The sequence below is a fragment of the Acomys minous genome (genome assembly GCF_964271855.1).
Source record: "Acomys minous genome assembly, chromosome: 4".
Taxonomy (NCBI): Eukaryota; Metazoa; Chordata; class Mammalia; order Rodentia; family Muridae; genus Acomys; species Acomys minous.
This window is the reverse complement of record NC_140486.1, coordinates 10058381-10077037: the sequence shown is the minus strand read 5'-3', so window position 1 is coordinate 10077037 and position 18657 is coordinate 10058381. Positions and strand designations below refer to the sequence as shown.

The 18657-nt window shown below is 44.7% G+C and overlaps 1 protein-coding gene across 4 annotated transcripts in view; it reads right to left on the bottom strand.

Moving 5' to 3' along the window:
* SETBP1 (SET binding protein 1) overlaps positions 1-18657 on the bottom strand; it is a 363443-nt gene that overhangs the window by 96777 nt on the left and 248009 nt on the right. For all 4 annotated transcript variants that reach the window (XM_084778779.1, XM_084778780.1, XM_084778782.1 and 1 more), the window contains one exon: positions 13836-17292. In XM_084778779.1, the coding sequence (XP_084634905.1) occupies positions 13836-17292 (3457 nt within the window). The remainder of the gene's footprint in view (positions 1-13835; positions 17293-18657) is intronic.

Genomic DNA, 18657 nt, shown 5'->3' with positions numbered 1-18657 from the left:
GACACAGCTGTCACCATATCTTTCTACTTAACTGGTCTCCTCTTGCTGGTAGCACCGAGCAATCTTCTTCCTGTACCCATGGGAAGTGACTCCTTCTCCAGAATGTCTAGGAAGGAACAAAGTCTCCACTACACTTTGACTTCAGCTCCCAGAGAGGTTTAGCACAGGACTCAGAAAAGCCTACTAGACTTGTGCTCTATAGAAACGGAAACAGCTTTGTATTGCTAGGTTTTGGGACTTTGTTGGAGCAGAGTTGGAAAATGAACACAAGTCCCATTCCTTTACTCATGGCTGCACATTTATGGCTGTGGGCTAGCAAATAAAATGGTTCATGAAACAGAATCCAGGGAATGTTATCCACTACGTTTACTGTGACTGTTCAAATGCCAAGAGACCTGAGTCTTTACCATTCTCAAGACAATCTGTATGCCCTGTGTGTAACTGCAAACACAGGGGACTCAGTTTTCTTTGGGGAGCGATGCGTATTTTCATTGCTTATTCACTGTAATTGCATCATCTTGCTACTTTACTTTCATCGATGCATATGATTGTGGTCTAGCCTCTCCAAGTGTGTATGTGTGTTCACAGCTGACTCTGCCTTACCCAGGTCGGAGCATAGTTGGGAAGGGAAGAAGATGCAATTTGAGAGCAATCTGTTGCGTTGTATTCTCTCTGCTTGAATGTAGAATCCAAAGTGGAAATGAAAGGGACATGACATGATTAACATCTAGGTGGTAAGTGATGTATGTGTGGTGGGAGGGCTTTCAATGTAGATATTAAGGGTTGGAGAGATGGCTCAGTGGTTAAGAGCACCATTTGCTCCTCAAGAGGTCCTGAGTTCAATTTCCAGCAACCACATGGTGGTTCACAACCATCTATAATGTGATCTGATGCCCTCTTCTGGCATACAGGCACACATGCAGGCAGAACATTTGTACACACATAATAAATAACCTCACATTTAAGACAAGAAAAGATACACCAGAGAGTTTACCTGGCCAAAGGTCATGACTCTAGTAAGGGTAGCTGGGGTATTAGTGTATACGTTAGCATCTTGAACTCTTGGACTTTTCTTGCTATCTTAGTTTGACTCAGAAGTTGAAACCTTGTTTTTGAGAGACTGCTTCTCAAAGTGAATGCTAGGAACACACAGCAGTTTGAAAAGATGAGCTCAGTCAGCTGACCAGTGACATATGTTCTCAGAAACAACTCCAGGATCATAGAAGCCACAGAGATCACAGAGTGATCGTGATCACGACCTCCTGGGACTCAGATTTATTTGATATGGGTAAGCTGACAGTTGTGTTTGTAACTAAAACATAAACACCACAAGGCCAAATGCAAATAAGCAACAAAGTGAAAATGGAAGTGTTAGTCATATCACAGAAACAGGGGGTGCTGGGATAGCTATGGACACTAGTAGGCCGGGTTGGCAAAGCAGGTTTTTTTAAAAAGGCTGTTATGCATGAAGGGTTGCCAGCGTAGTGACTGGAGACTCTGATGAAGGGTAATAGGACACAGAGGAGTTTTAATAAGACTTCCAGAGAGGGAATATGTTGAAAATGATTAGGAGACAAAGCAAGAGCTGTGTAGGAAGACCGCAAAGGGTCTTTTAAGACCCAGAGTTTGGACTTGACACAACAGGAATTGATATTTCCACACCTGGCATCAATTATTCATTTTACTACAGCTGGCTACAGAGATGTTCTCTGAAAACCTACTGTAGTTTTCTTTTTATACTTAAATTATTTATATATTTTAGTTAGAGATGTAAGCCAGAAATGGACACAATGGGATTTGGCTCTGTGTGATTCCAAAGAACACAATGCATAAAGGAATTACAGACATATTGTTCAGGATCCACAAGTCGCAACTGTGGCCTCAGGGAAGGTCGGCCCTCATGCGTGCTGTGGTTCAGGGTTCTTGGCTTCTGTAGCATAGGCGGAGCTGACAAACCATCCCGAGGACTGCGTACACGAGAGGATGCACAGCCTCTCAGAGACAGGACTCTACTCTTTAAGGCAGACACTTTTGCTTCTCCTCTTTCATAAGTAATATGAACCAGACTTCGAAAAATTACAGAGGAAAAGGTGACCTGCTGCTTGACCTCCTGACGCTGGCACTGTCTGAGGACTTTCAGGAAGACATTTTCTTTGCCTTATGTCTCACACATTGACCCAATGTGAAGCACACAAAGATGTACACTAACTGGGGAGGCGGAATAGCAGGCAGACACCAGGGCTTCCTCTTGAAATGGGAGATGAGGGTTTCTAACTTCACTTTAGAAACACCCACAGGGGAAATATGTAAGTGCCAGTTCACCCTTTGAGCAGGAGCTGAAAATAACCAGCTAGTGCCTTCCCTCCAAGGGCCCTTGAGACAAATGGCAACATCGACCAATGGTACTAGTTATAACTGACTGGCTCTAGGTGCTGTGTGTGTGTGTGTGTGTGTGTGTGTGTGTGTGTGTGTGTGTGTGTGTACATGGGTACATGTGAGAGCACACACACACATATCTAAGTGAAATGGGCATGGCATTTGTAATTGAAACTGGCTTGATTATTCAACATTGTTATATTCTGTCATGGAAAAAAAAAACTCTGTACTTAGTGACTCTTAGGAAAGTATTTTTTGGCAACTGTCTCTAGTCCTGAGTAATTTATCCCCTTCTGGGTTCCTGTCTTGGCACTGAAAAAAAAATCTTATGATGGCTTTAGCTACAGAGGACAATTTGGAAATCTGATGGTTTCATGTCCAATTGCTGCTGCATTCATTTTTAAAATGTGTTCCCTGTGTGGGTAATGATAACATGCGGAAGGAATGGTGATCCCAGTCCAATATGGAAAGATCAGACAACCAAAGTAGTGATAGGAAGAGAGAAAGAAGAGGAGTGGGTGGAAAGAGAGTGCTTAGCTTATCCTAACTTCCCTTGGGGTCCTGGAGGAAAGGCTGGTGAGACAGAAGCAAAGCGAGCCTGCATATATTGTCACAGTGCATGCTTAGGAGCAGTGGGACTATCAGGGTTTCACTCGTTGCTCTACAGGCTCTTCCAATTTTTCTTTACTAATAAGACTTTTAAATATAATACAACAAACAATAAGAAAATGTCCAATTTTCCAGTTTGGAGACAGCCCTAACTGTGAGTTCCTTAGTGAGTTGCTGTGTTTCCTTTTTAACCGACAATCCTCTGAGGGACCACAGTTTTTGTAGGAACACTAGTACTGGATTGAGATACCCTCAATTCAGATGCTTCTGGGCAGGGAATTCACTTTTGGGACCTTGAGGAGAAAAAGAGTACTAACCTCAGCTGAGATGACAAACTAATACAGACTTGTAGGACTAGGGCCTGTCTCTCAAAGCACGAGAAACTGGCCTTTAGGTAACTATTGCTCCCAAAATGCCCAAGACTATGCCTTTTACACACTGGACAATTGACATTTTGTATATAATTCAAATAAATATGAAGTAAAAAAAAAAAAAACAAAGCACAGTAAAAAGCACATCCTATAAGAGAAATGCTTTTGCCTTACTCATCTTACTAATAATATGGAATATAATAAAGCAATACAAATCCATTATAATATTTGTGGATGTTTAAAAGGGGATAGATTTTTTTTCTCCTCTAACCATTTCCCTGACCTTGAGGTGTAGTCCCCAGCCCCACAGCTCTCTTATGACTTGCTCCCTTGTTTTCATTTTTAGCCTCCAGCCTTGGTGGGGAACACTTGTTCTTAGGCATACTAGTATAAAACCTTCCCCTAAAACAACACATATTTAAATACTAGTTTCTGTGTCGTGTAATGTAGTGAATAAGAACCCTCTCTTTCTGCTCTGTGCCACTTTGTGATTTTCAGGTCATCCATGTCCCACCTCCAGTCTCCAGTCTCAGGTGGATAAGAAACACCGCCATACACAGCAATGGTTCTCCTTTGTACGAGGTTTAGCTCATTCTGGCTCCAAAGTGAGCCATTTCTCCCTTATTTCTTCACATTAGAAATAATTTTTAGCAAAGACTAAGTGACTTTTGGCTACTAGCATATTCCGTCTTCCACCGCTTGCTCCATTGGCAAGATTGCTTTAGGGATAACACAGAAGCTGAGTCACATTGCTGATCTTGTCAAAGATCTCAGAACTATAAAGCAAAGGATTCTGGGAAATTTCAGGAACCCTGGGATGCTCTACTGTGCAAACCTGGCTGGGAGACAACTGGGTTCTGATCTTTCATCTCTCGAGTGGGAAGGCAAAGAGTTTCTGCATGCTTCAGTGAATTTTGAAGATCAAATGAATGTGGCATGTTTGAAACATCTAACAGCCTATTCGGACATGTGATAGGGGAGTCTTTCAGTGTGTCTCTAGATTCTCCATCAACACGGACAGTGCCTATCATGACTGATTCATGGCCCACCTTTTACATCTCCTGTTCTCCATGGAAGAGTGGGGAACTGCCTCAGAGGCCCCTATTGTATCTTGTCCCGCTATTAACCCACTGTTACTCATGCTTTCTTCTTCTGGATATAACTTATTCTGAAACATTATGCAGTAGTACAAACACCAATATTAACTTGGCTTTTACAACATGTCAGCTGTAGTTTCTTAAGGAATGCATCCTTTTCTAGTCATTAACCATGTGAACTCCCATGATCCTACCCACCCTGCATCTGTGTCTGTGTGCACCTCTGTGTCTTAGTGGCATACAATGTCCTCGGGGATAGGCATGTTTCCTGGTACTTCATCGTTTCATCCAGCGCTCAGCACTAGTTCAACATCCTGGGGGCTCATGACACCTCATTATATTCTCCCTTCATCCATGATACAGTTATATATTCTACTTATGAGACCATGCCGCTTACAAATTTATCCTCACTTAACTGCAAACTTCAGTCTAGCTCGGAGCCTCCTGTATCCTAGCCTGTGTCCTTACCTTTGCTGTCCATCCACCCAACTGCTGTTGCTGTGGGATTCTCCCACTGTACACTGCTATCGCACATTCAGGGTGTTATCTCTCACTGGATAAATTGTTATGTTGGTTTCTTGATTCCTATAGCTTTCTTTGTTGGCCACTATGTCAGTATGGCTTTTACTCTGATATAATATATATGCATATATACACACACATTTACACACAATCACACATATTCATATAAATATAAATATACATATGTATATAGTATGTATGCATGTATCTATGTATGTATGTATACATAGGCACTTCTCACTCTCTCACTCTTGCTTTTTATTTTCTTCTGTTTTCCCTAATTGTTCTTATCATTATACTATGTGTTAAATGAACAGTTTTCAATATTCTTTAGAAAAAAAGACACATAGCCCAGGGTAGCCTTATACTCACTATGTGGCCAAAGATGACTGTGAACTCCTCTTCTTCCTGTCTCTACCTCACAAGCATTGGGATTTCAGGCATATGCCACCAAATGCAGTTTCCAAATGATTTTAAAGTGTGAATATACTTTACACAGTACAAAAGGGCTCTGCAGGTTCAGGATAAGACTTTGAGCATATCAAAAGTTCAGTGACAGATACATTTATCAGAACCCATGGACACTCCGGGTGCTCCTCCACGTACGATAGTACATGATTTCCATGACAGCACAAAAAGAAGGTCTCAGAAGTTTTCAAAGAGTCATTATGCTGTGTTCTAGAACCATTCCGTTCTACAGCCTACACTTATGACCAGTGAAAACAGGGTTTCCCTACTCACTCTTTACCATTAACACCTGGATTAGGTACACAGCCTACCAGGCCGTAGGCATATAAGCACCTAATAAATAACTGAACTTTTCCCTTGGTTTTCAGGCCATCAATATGTTCACACAAGCCCCCATCTTGCCACACCCTTTGTGATCCCGTAGCTTCCAGCTCTACAAGCCATTTCTTAGATACCGTCTTCTTTGAGCCCTCGGCTTCCCTACAGCATTTCTGTGTTCTTCCTTTCATCTTCTCCGATTTTCTCTTATCTCTCTATTTAAGATAGTCCACCGTGTCCTCTCTGCCATCTGCCTCTTTTTCCTTGTGAATCTCTTCTTTGGTTAATATCTAACTCTGTGGTGTACTGACGATCCCTGACTTAGCATCTGGTTCACTGCGTCACTGGAATCTGTACTTTCTCTAATTTGGTTCATGTGCCTTGAGTTTCTTAATTGCCTGGGACCAAAATATTAGAATGATTCTTGATGTAAGCTAGGAAGATAAAATGAAGAGAGATATTTATGGAGAGAGAGAGAGAGAGAGAGAGAGAGAGAGAGAGAGAGAGAGAGAGAGAGAGAGAGATACGAATCAATTGAGCACCAGTTTGGATACTAATTCTTTGCTATACTTATAATCTGTGAATGAGGCTAGTGTGGTAGATATTATCCAAACAAGTAAGAGGAGACTGACAAAACAGTAGGGACAGTGCAAGGACTGGGCAAATTTATCCAGGACAGGTCAGGGAGCGTGGTCAAGAAAGGCTAACTGTAGTAACTATAACATGATTAAAAAGCTTCTCTACTGGTCACTTAATTAAATATGGCTCTCTAAAGATGGAGAAAGAGTCCTTGACTGATGATCCCTTGTTACTTTACTTCCCATGATTCTAGAGCTACAGATCCAATCCTTAATGAAACACCTAACATCGTTTCCCAAATACTCTTTTGTTAAATCTTTGACTATACGGTTTCCTTCCATTGTCACACTTCCTGCCTACCTCTCATAACACCCTCACCATCTCCCTTCTCCAAATACCTCTTTTTTTTTTAACCTTTAAGACTATTGTAGAGTAATTTCCACTTAGGAGGCAAACTCCTTAAAACTCAAGATGTTCTTGACCTGTGGATCATGACACCCTTTGAGAGTTGAATGACTTTTCACAGGGGTCACCTAAGACCACTGGAAAACACAGATATTTACATTACGATTCATAACAGTACAAAATTACAGCTATGAAGTAGCAACAAAAATAAATTTATGGCTGGGAGTCACCACAACATGAGGAACTGTATTAAATGGTGACAGCATTAGGAAGGTTGAGAACCATTGTTCTAGAAAAAGAAAAAAGAAAAAGAAATTTCACCCTGCAAGGAAGCATCTTAAACTTGGGAAAGAAACATTGAGAAGCTTCAGAAAGTCCCTAAAACTGATCAGACTCTTTAGGCCTCTCCTCCAAGCTTGTGCAAATTGTAAGGACTGCTGAGAGACACTCTTGGACCAGGAGACCTTCCTGGAAGAGACAGAGATGAGTATAGTCCTCTGTAAGAGGCTCAGGCCAACTGAACTGCCTAGAAAAGACACTCTCCAACTTGAGTCATAGTGTGTTACAGGTTGCTAGATTACAGGAGCCACTATGCATTCTGGGATGGGCTTTGTTGTTGTAGCTTTCTTCGTGTCCTTTCTACTCCTGCAAATAATGTCTCATCCATAGTCTTTAATGTTACATCTACACATCTCATTGATAGCATCACCAAGGTGGATTTTGGTGATATCTTTACTTTGGTCTGTCCTTGGTCTCAATGCTAGACTGCAGTCCTAGCACGTGTTCAATTACTTGTTCATGTTCACAATGCAAAGGCCCTTTTCTGGAGTTTTCTTGCAGACACTTTTCTTTTCTCTCCCCAGTGACAGACCTGTCTTTGGAAGGCACACTGTACTGAGTTCTCTAGCCAACATGGCCTCCATGTGGCTTTAGTGCCATGTCTTTGCATATTATAAATTCTCTTTAGCCACACACAGACATGCATTGTCCCCTAATCCCACAGACTTATGCATAAAACTTCTACTAGTGCTTCAGACCAGAGGGCGTTTGCCAACTGTGGAAAGATAAACCGCCCAGGCGCACTATGCTCTAAAGGCACGACTGCCTAATTTCTGTGCAGCAAAAGAGATGTTAATGCATCTAAGTTTTGTTGCTGTTGTTGTTGCCATTAGATTATAAGTATTATTACAATACTTAATTTGATTACTTCTTGGCTTCCTATTAGGAGAGACCTTGGGAGGATGAATAAAATAAATACGTACAACGGCTAAGGAAAGAAAAGGAAAGAAAATGACTTCCCTCAGGATTGCTTCTATTTTCAAACATGGGTCCGCTGAGATGACCTAGGGACCAAATGGTTGTCAATGGGATGTTTTCCATCTACAGCCGCTCACGGACAAAGAAAACAGACCTTAAAATCTCTCCTACAACCCAATTTTTCATTTTCCTTTTATTATCCCCAGTCTTCCCTTTCTCCTTTCCTCTGCCTAATGTTAACCCCCCCTACACTCTGAATTCTTCAGACAATTAGATACAAGTCATTGAATGCAGACACTTGGCCTTTTGAGTCTGTACACCCGACAGCAAAGCTAAGTGTTTAACCTACACTGTTAAGGTGTTTAATTTCAGATTCTAAACATTCTCTACCTGTCCCTAAATAAATTGATCACATTAGCACTCTAATCTGTTTGTTTCTGTGAGGGTGATTGTGGCTTGAGCCTGCATCAGGAGCAAGCTCATTTGTCAGTGGGAGTCAGGGGAAAAGGGCTTTACTTTTCTGAAAAGATGAGGCCCAAAGTCTGATGGGTGAGACTCCTGGATGAATTCATGGACTGTAGGGACCTGTTATAAAACTTCACAGAAATGATGATGCTTTGACTAATATTTGAGCATTTTTTTTTCTTCCAAATTGCCTGTTGCTGGGTTTGTGTTCATATTCAAATTCTCTTGTAATAGAGTCAGTGCTTTAGAATCCTAGGCTCAGTGTTAGTTGTAACTTTTATTATTATAGATCCATGTGAGTGGCTGAGAGAAAAAAATAAACAGGTGCCTTGGTGAGCTGGTAGTGTCACAGATGAGGACTGGGCAGGTATTGGTGATGCCATCTGGGCTACCAGGCAGCAATTATGTAGTAAATCATTCATCTCTTCCTGCAAGAGGAGATGCGGCTTAGCTTGGATTAAGGTAACACAAATTATACTTCACCCTCTCTCCATTGATTCCTGTCTTTTCTTACGATCCTAATGCTTTTCTCCCACCACTCACCTTCGTCCTTCTGTTCCTTTCTTACAGTCCTCACATGCTTCGCTTCTAAGGCTTTCCTGGCGTCTCACGCGCATGGCCAGTTCTTTCTTCTGGGTAACTGCTTGCAGGGGGTTTTTGTGTTGCTTTTGGCATGGCTGTCCCTGTCTTATTGATGAGTGGCAGCAGATTCTGCCTCCACAAATGCCCTGCAGTGCTGATAAGAGAATCTGGCAGAGGGCAAGACAGAAGCCACCAGGAAAAGTGGGGCGGGCCAGGCTCCAGGGAATTCAGCTACCTACGTGGCAGGGTTCTGATATCTGAGAGGTGAACTCAGGATTAATTCTCATCTTCCATTCATCATGAGGCAGGTGTTTGACATTTGGGCATGAGGGCTGGCTTTCTTGTCTAATGATGGCACTGAACTAAGAGGTACTATATGTAAATATACTCCTCTTACTGCTTTTCCATTGTCTGGCAAGAGCCTAGACAGCAGCTTCATTTGTGATATCTCATGCATAGCAGAGTTTTAGGTCAAAATCTGCAAAGGTTGCTTCCAAGAAATCTGAAGAGGAAGATCATCACTCACACAGGAGACTTCTCCCACCACCTATGGAAATTTGGCTTTGGAGGTACATGGCATCATTCTGACTCTGTGTTGTCAACCCTGGACAGGTTTGCTCTTTTGAAAGCCTGTGCATGTAGGGGGTGGGGGGACAGTGATGCCTGGTGACACAGAGAGTCAAATGATGCTGATAAGTTCGAATCTGAGACTATCCCTTTCCATTATTTATGCATTTTTTGGCACAAATCAAGCACTGTAGAGAATGGTGATTTACCAGATGGTATTCATTCAGAAAATAGGTCCAAAGAGCCACTGCCTTCAGAGACAGAAGACACAAAAGGGAGGAAAGAAGGGAAACAGGGAAAGCGCCTGCACATCTTCTAAGCTGGGCTTGCTGTAAGGGAGCTGATGAGACAGCAGAATCTTTGGCAGGGCCAGGGTGTGGGGAATGAAGGATTTGCCAAGCAGGAAAATGAAATGGAGTGTGCAACTGCTGCCTTTGCTAAGTGGGGTCTCTAATTCCTCTCTCTATAATGGTAATGACTTACATTTATATGCTGCCTTTCATCAGCTCTGATCTCAGAGCTCTCTCCACTAAGTGCCTAAATCTGGTCCTTAGTAGACTATAGGATGGACATGGATATAGTGGCCATACCTGTAATTATTTTAGAGAAGAATAGCTCATGGGAAATGGGACGTTCACAGGTAGAGGAAATGAATCCACAATGGAGCATCAAAGGGTGCAGGGAGAGAAACCGTGAGAGGTCCAGCTGCTTATTTCCCATCACAAGTGTTAGTGCTGTCCAACTCAACAGAAATCTCCACCAGGGTACATTTCTGGAAGCTTCTATTGGATCTAAGTAACCTTCCTCTCACTTTACCTACTTTATATCTCTTTGGACTTCATGCTCTTAGAAAAATTTCAAAGGAAAATGTCCTCCAGAAAGTTTTTGACAAACTCTGACCCTGGGTTCTAAGTATAGCCAAGGATATTTCTGCCTGATGTTTTGGGCTCCAGAATTAGAGGGGACATTTGGTACACGGACATGAATGGATCAGGGGTTGAAAGGGAGGGGTCATTCGACAAGATGAGCAGAGACATCAACTACTATTCACTTGGACATAGAAGCCATCAATGAGTGTGAGCCACTGAGCTGGCAGGGGGTGGGGGTGGGGTGGTTGGTTGGCCAAATTGTACAAAGACTGACACAAAACAGTGGCCTAAATCTCCAGAGAATGGGACTTCAGAAAGGAAAAAAGCTCACACCGCTTTTGAGAATTATTTCCCCCGGTGTTTAGAAGGGGACAACGAGGGTCCCTTCTTCAGGAGTTGGGGACTAAGTAAACGAATGCATTCTTTTCTTCATTGCTTTCTTCTGCAAGTGCTGCATGATCCTTAGACAGCAACACCTTGCAAAGAGTGTGTCACTGGAGGATGGGGGGGGCGGTTCTGAAGGAAGGGCTGTAGTGACACATGGGGACACTTAGCTTGGAAACAGGACCTGTGTTCTGGACTTGCCCTTAATCAGTGTGTGAGCAGTTCTTTCTCTTCACTGTAGGAGATGAAGGCCTCGCTTGCTTAGCTTCAAACCAGACATCTGTGTGAGCATGGATGGTAACTGGCTCTCATTGAATCTTGTGTTTAGATTTGTCACCAAAAAACAATAGTACCGGATAAGCATGTGTTATTTGAAAATCCAGAATTAAAGATAGTCCAAAAGCTAAAACATTTAAAACATCAATAAGACATAATTAGAAAACTCACATACTATAACTTTTATTCCTCACCAAAAAAAAATACTTAAAAGATCATGTAAAATTAATATCGGGCTGTATGTGTATACTACCCATGAAATATATATGAATTTTGTGTCTAGACGCTGGTTTTATCCTCAAGATATCTCATTATATAAATGCAAATATTTGAAAATAAAAAAAATCTGAAATTTAAAATATACTTGTGGTCTCAAGGATTTTTCATAAACAGCACTCCATGTGCATCTATAGGTTAGGTCCGTAGAAAGCATATCAGCAAGGGATGTATGAAAAACAACTTGGGGTACTCAAGCACACTACGCATGAGAACTCTGGCCCTCTTCTTGGGGAGGCAGATGGACAGACGATACCCCAAAGAGGTGAAATAGTATGCTTTAGGCCAACAGGAAGTTCATAACAGAACTGACCGTACTACCCAGTTCTCCTGCCTCAACACTGCTTACTTTCTTTTTTTTTTATTAATTTATTCATATTACATCTCAGTTGTTAGCCCATCCCTTGTATCCTCCCATTCCTCCCTTCCTCCCACTTTCCCCCTACTCCCCTCCCCTATGTCTGTGTCTGAGGGGGACCTCCTCCCCCTGTATATGCTCATAGGGTATCAGGATAATAGGTCAACACTGCTTACTTTCAAATGTTAACAGGATGCCTATTTCTTTCCCTCTCACACGGCTGACTGGGTAGCGAAGGAGGATGAGGATGAGAGGCAGAGGAGATTTTGAATAAAGTGCTATCTACTGTATGGATGCACTGCTCTAGTGCGGGTGCCCTCAGAAGCACTCCGCGTGTCTGGAGATGAACAATGCCGCGAAACCATTAGATTCATTGGGCACCCAGCAAAAATGTCTGGCTACAGAAAAGTCTGAATGTAATCTGCTATGGCAACTGATTTTCACTCCTGGGATTTTCTTCTTAGGTCTGTAAACCTTAGATTCTTATAACTTCTTAAGCAAAACCCCACTCTTTTTTTTTTTTAAGCTAAAAATTCTCAGAAAATATCAAACAAACCAACAATAGCTCTGCCCATGGCTAGCTCAGCATTTGTACATCAGTGCTACCACGCTTTAAGATACCAGCATTTCTCACGTCCATGTTTAATATAGTACCCCATGCCAGGGGGACTTTATCTAGGCTCTTCAAAGAAGTCTTTTGAATGAGAAATGACAAACCCACAAGGGCTCTGGGCAGGCAGGATATATGGGCCATTTGTTACCTTCCATTCACCACTATCAACAAACCCAGGAGGCATCACTTCAAATGCATCTCTTTCCTAAGGAGACAACCTGCCACTAAGACAACACACAAACTACCAGCAACAGGATGCACTCTTCAGTAGTTTCTACATGAAATTCGGTGGCATGGAAATATTCATTCTTTTTTAGTAGACTGTTTTCACAGTCACTAATTGTGGACTCCCCAGGAAGATGGGGGGGGTGGGGGGGTGGGGGGGTGGGAGTGAGAAACATGCAGCATAAACAGAAATAAAATATTATACCCACATCTTCACGGTGTGCAATGAGACCTTTAACACCAGGCTTTGGCCAGAGTGTTTCACACCATTTGGAGCAAAGAGAAATACAAGATTTTTTTTTTAAAGCTGCTTCAGTTCCTATGAAGGGATTTTCTCCTGTTTTCCAAGGAGTTCCATAGTCTTTGGAGTCTTAGGATGTATGTACTGGGACACAGGGATATCTTTGCCGAATTGTGAAACTCTACGGCAGAGGGGAGAGAATAAGTGTTGACAGGGAGGTTAGCCAAGGAATTCTGCCAGTCACTGACAGGGAGTGAGTTTTTTTCTGGTAGCAATGAACATATTCATTTAGACATCAGTGAGTAAAAAAAATCCCACTTTGGTGGATGTGCTAAAAATCACAGGCCTGTGGCTGTGTTTGTACAGGACAGAAAACGCCTTTCTCTGAGCCTCTTCCCTTAGCGCGCGGAAACAAAATTGTGGGTGCAGTCAGGGCTCTGCCTTAGGTGCTCACTGTGTCAGCTTGCCCAATGCTCATGATGAAGAATGGATGACACAGTTCCGGGCTGCAGCTTCCTGACTGCTTAGGCTTTAGGATTCTCTCCTCATTAGCTCTGTGGTACATTTCTCATCCAAGACTGGTGACGTCTACTGACAGCACATCACACACGCTCACCACTGCCATTGGCATTCTTAGGATTTTGTTGCTATTCTATTGAGTTGTAGAGCCTTCAACTAGCAAGCTGGACCACATAATTAGAACGTAATAACATAAGAACAAGGCTTTTAATAAAAAGTGTCTATCACTTAGGGAGTTACTGACACTGTCTCAGCATTCCCCTTAGTGGAACAGCCAGCCAGGCAGAACCATGTAAACAGTATATGAAATACACAGCAAATTCAAACATGCAAGCAGGCCTATTTGCATTTAGCACCCCCCCCACCCCGCTTTTGGCCAATCATGATTGGCATTCTACTGCAAAAGCCAGGACTTAAACAACCGACGAGTCCAAGTCTATAGGGAAATGGACTCTTACCTGGAGACATGGAGGACTCATAGGGACTTCTCTCCTTGCGGGTCACCTTGAAGGCTTGGATGTCCTTTTCCCTGTATGCCCCAAAGCCTTCAAAACTCCTCCTCTTACTCCCACTCACGTCACTGTCCCACTTGTCGCTGGAAGGATTTATTTCACTGAACACATCCAGACTTTCCGATCGCGTGCTGCCACTGTCCCCACTGCTGCCGGAGTACCTTTTAGCACACGGCTCCACAGGCTCACTACTCAAGTCACCTTTGTCCTTGGCCTGTGTCCAGTGCTGGGCGTCAGAGAGTGAGAGCGTAGACAGGGTGTCCACCTCAAAGCTGTTCTTGGAAACCTTGTGGCTGGCGTCACCGTGCTGGTGCTTCGGCCTCTCCTTTTGCTTGGTCTTCTCGCTCACCAACGGGAGCTCTTTGTCCGCACTGTTGAGCCGCTCACTCAGGAGGTGGCTGGAGAAGCCCGTGGCCTTGCCTGCGAAGAGACCGCTCAGGTTGTCGTGGGTCCCTAGGAGTCGCTCTTCCTTGTGCTTGCGCTTGTGTTTGTGTTTCCTCTTGTGGAGCCTACTGCTGGACAGAGTGGCCCCGCCCACCTTGGGAGGGTTCAGGGATGGCTGTATGTCACCGAGGCCCATGCCTACAGTTCCCTGCAAGTGGACCCCATGCTTGGCTTTGTGTTTCGTTGCCCCAGACATCTTTACATGGGAACTTGTGTGGAACTGGGGTGGGGGCACTGTGGGCCTCATGAACGGGGACGCTGCTCCGAGCGTGTGCGATAGGTACAGAGGAGCTGGGTACTGACCGTAGTAACCAAGGTTCATCATAGGCATTGATGTGTAAGGCATTCCATAGGGTGCATAGTAACTTCCACTGGGAATAGGGTAGCTGAACCCCTGTAAAAAAGGCACCTTTGTCATGGTGTCATTGGTTTTTGCAGGCCTACCACGCTTCTTCTTTGACTTCAAGTCTGAAGTCCTACGAAGGTAGAGCAATGGGTCGTACTGGATATATGGCACCGGGTAATAGTGATCAAAGTTAATCCGAAAGATGCTGGGATACGGATTCTCGTGGTAAAAAGTGTAGCCCCGGTGGGAGATCCTGAACACTTGAAACTTGGTGATGAGCTCTTCCAGCTCCGCCAGGAACTGGAGGTCATCATGGTTCTGCAGGCTTTTCCTTTTCCTCTTGTGCTTTGGCTTCTTGAGGCTTTCGTGGGCCAGAAAAGTGTCCACAATGAGATGCTTCTGCCGGTGGCCGTGCCGGTTCTTTGTGCTGGTGTCAGATGGAAGGGCCTCCGGGTTGTCTAGGGAACAGAAGTCAAAAGAGTACCTCCGTCGGGACTCTGAGCTCTTCTCTGCTTGGTCGGAGGTGCTGTTGTTGTCCGTTCCAATGCCACTGTCGCTTGGGATGGTCTCCTCGCTGTGGGACTCGCTCACAGGGGACAGCGTTATCTCCTTCAGCGAGCCAATCTCGCAAAGGTGTGAAGGGGAGTTGGCCATCAGCCTGGGTGGGGACAGCTTCCAGGTTCCACTGTGGATTCCCTTCTGGGTTTTGGTTGGAAGAGCACTGATGGGCTGGAGGTTTGGCATAGTTTTCAACTCTGAAAAATTGGTTTCAGTGCTGGCAGGGCTCAGGTTGCCGTTGGACCCACCTAACTGTGTGGAAAGGGGGTGCAGAGCTGCTGGTGAAGAAGACACGAGTGACTGAAAGTTGGAAGGCACGGCTGGAACATCCGGCTGGCTGGAAACAGGCCTGGGGTGCTTGATGGCTGTTTTGGGTTCTTCGGATGGGGGCGGCAGCTCTGTCCGTGGCTTCCTGCCCCTCTTCTTGCCGATGTAGATGGTTCCCCTCTTGCTGACATTGATCTGCTTGCCCAGTTTGCTTTCGATAGACGCTGCCCCGGGACTGGTCTCTGGGGGCGCTTTAGCCTTTAGGGCCACGCTGCTGGAACAGGACAAGATCTGATTCAAGATATTTTTTCTCTTGAGTGTCTTCATCTTGTTGATTGTTTTGATGGTCTTCTTGTCCAACACGCCAAGCTTTCCAACCTTCTTGTGAAACTTCACCTCACTCATAGGTTTGTTCTCTCCCGGCACCAATTGGGCCAACTTAGCCAGATTGCGCCGCCTCTTTCTTTTCTTGGTGCCGGGAAACTCTCTGCTGATGGGACTGACTGGGCTGGTGGAAGTACCTTCGTGAATCGTCTCCACTGTGAGGAGAGGCTGTTTCTTTGGTCGTCCCCGCTTCTTTTTGACCGGTGTGATCACAGTAAGACTGTCCGTGTTGGTGTATAGAGGGCTGGACGGGGTAATGGGGTAAGCAGATGGCGGCTCCACCATCAGTTTGTCGGCGGTAGCTAAGACGGCCTCTCGAAGCATAGCAGGAGGCTTTGCCTTGCTACACCTCCTTTTTGCAGCAAACTTGGGGTGCTGGATTTCAGGCAGCTTTCCTGATGGAGAGTGCTCTGTGCGTGTTGGTGATGTCATGACCAAGGGTGGTTTCTTCTGTTTGGACACACCTCCTGGGACAATCTTCTCAGTACCCCCACTTGTGTCAAGGCCAACTGAGGGGGACTCGTTTTCTATCATCTTACCCAACTTTGGGACTCGAGGGTCTTTCTTATTTCCCTCTGAGTTGGAAAGTATCCTACTAACAACCTCACTGCTCATAGCAATCCCCGAAGCCAGGGCTTTCTCTGGTATAATTTTTTCCACTACAGCTTTAATGGACTGCCTCTTCTTCCTCTTGTGGTTGGATGGATCCAGAGAAGGTGTCTTTATGGGGATCGTAATCCGGACATGACTGCAATCATTTTCAGGATTGCTGATGGAACTACTGACGCTCTGTCTGGCCGGTGATGCCTCTTGAGCACTGTCAGCAGGGTAGCCCTCCCTCTTCCCTTCTGGACTTTCAAATGCTTTCTGGGCACTCTTGACCCAATCCAGATCTGAGTGCGGTACGGTTTGACTTATCACATCTTTCTTACTGGACTTCTTCTTGTTGCCAGTATTGGGTGGTTCTGGGAGCTCCTTTGTACCTCCTCCATCTTGATCTCCCAATGGCTGGAGTCCATTGCACTCAACAGAGTTGCTAGGGGTCGCTGGGGAGCTGTGGCTGCTGGGGGATGGTACCACACTTCCCAAGAGCAGGTCTTTGCTGCTGCTGGACAACTGGCTCCAGGTACTGCTTGCACCGCCTTTCTTACTCTGGGCCTTTGCAAAGGAAGCCACGGGTTCAAGAGCTGGGATCTTGCTGGTGTTGGCAGCTTCTCTGCCAGTATCTGGGCTGATGAAGCAATTCTGAGTGGCAGGTCCACTGTCAGAGTTGGAGGACCAGTCCATGTGGCTCTGGCTGCTGCTTTTTTGCTGGTGCTTTGGTTTTAAGGTGTCACTGGTGAAGCCCTGTGAGAGGCCTGCGTCGTAATGGAGCGTGGAGTGTTTCTGGGGCCTCTCGTAAGCCTGAGGGTGGGTAAAGCGGAAGGGAAGAAAGAGAAACACAGATGAGTATGTTGGAGCTTCTTACAGTTTATTGTCTAACAGCTTAATTGTTTCGAAATTTGAAGCAAGTGATTATGCTAATATTTTTCTGAATTTCACAATGGTTTAGAGAGAGAGAGAGAGAGGGAGAGAGAAGCTTCTCTCAATTATGGCACTAAAGATACATGACACTGGGTTTGAACATTAACAAGGATGCTTTAATTGCTGTTTTTCCCCTCTATAGAACTTGGTTTAATGCAGTCCAAGCAGAACTGCATGGCAAGGGAAGGGAGTAGCCCCGAGGCCCCTGAGCGCAATGACTAGAATCTTATGAGGAGGACGTGTAAGGCGTAGAGAGCCCTGTGCAAGGTACAGAGGCAGCAGGAGCCTGAATACCCCACTAGTGCTCCTTTGCCTAAAGCTGCCTCTTCCTTGTCCCAGTTTCTCCTTGGAAGGTCTCCAGTCTCCTCTTCTGCGTCCCCGTTTTAGGTTAGTGTGGCGGAGCATCACAGAGCTCAGTATCTTTGTAGGCAAGCACCACTGAGTTCATCAGGTGAAAACAGCACAAGGCCAGGGCATGCAGAAGACACACAAGGAGGGAAACTTGCAGGAACCCCCTCCCCATCTTTGTCTCTGGCCATACTGTTGTGTTTGAGGGTTAGCATGCGGCAGGGACCATGAGGCCATGGTAACCAGGTATTGCTCATTGAGGAAAGTCTCCAAAGGAAGCTTGAGTTATATGAACAAATGTACGAGGGACAAATTGTGGTCATTCAAAACCACCTCCCTATATGCCACCATCTGAGCTTCCCCTACACAGACGAATGAATGTCTTCCACTCTACATGAATTTAAAATGGTGGATAAAACATTACATGTCACTTACTTATCTTTTATAAATCAAGCATTTACTACTTCACCATTTCTCCTGTGGCCTGTCACTAAGCCACAGGCTGAAAGAGGGTTTTAAGAATACTATGTTTTCTATCCCTTTAGGATACTGTGTAAATCATCCTACAGCATTTCTGAGAGTATTGTATGAGAAGTTGTGACTGTTACTGTTCCAACCCAGGCACACCAGGATTTGTGAGGATTCTGTTTGCTTCAGATTGTAGGTCCTCCATGTCTCTAGCTCAAGACATTGGAGCGCATCTACGGACAGGGCTTTGTGGTACAGCGAGGGCTCCAGACACAGGAGTGCATCTACGGACAGGGCTTTGTGGTACAGCGAGGGCTCCAGACACTGGAGCGCATCTATGGACATGGCTTTGTGGTACAGCGAGGGCTCCAGACACTAGAGTGCATCTACGGACATGGCTTTGTGGTACAGCGAGGGCTCCAGACACTA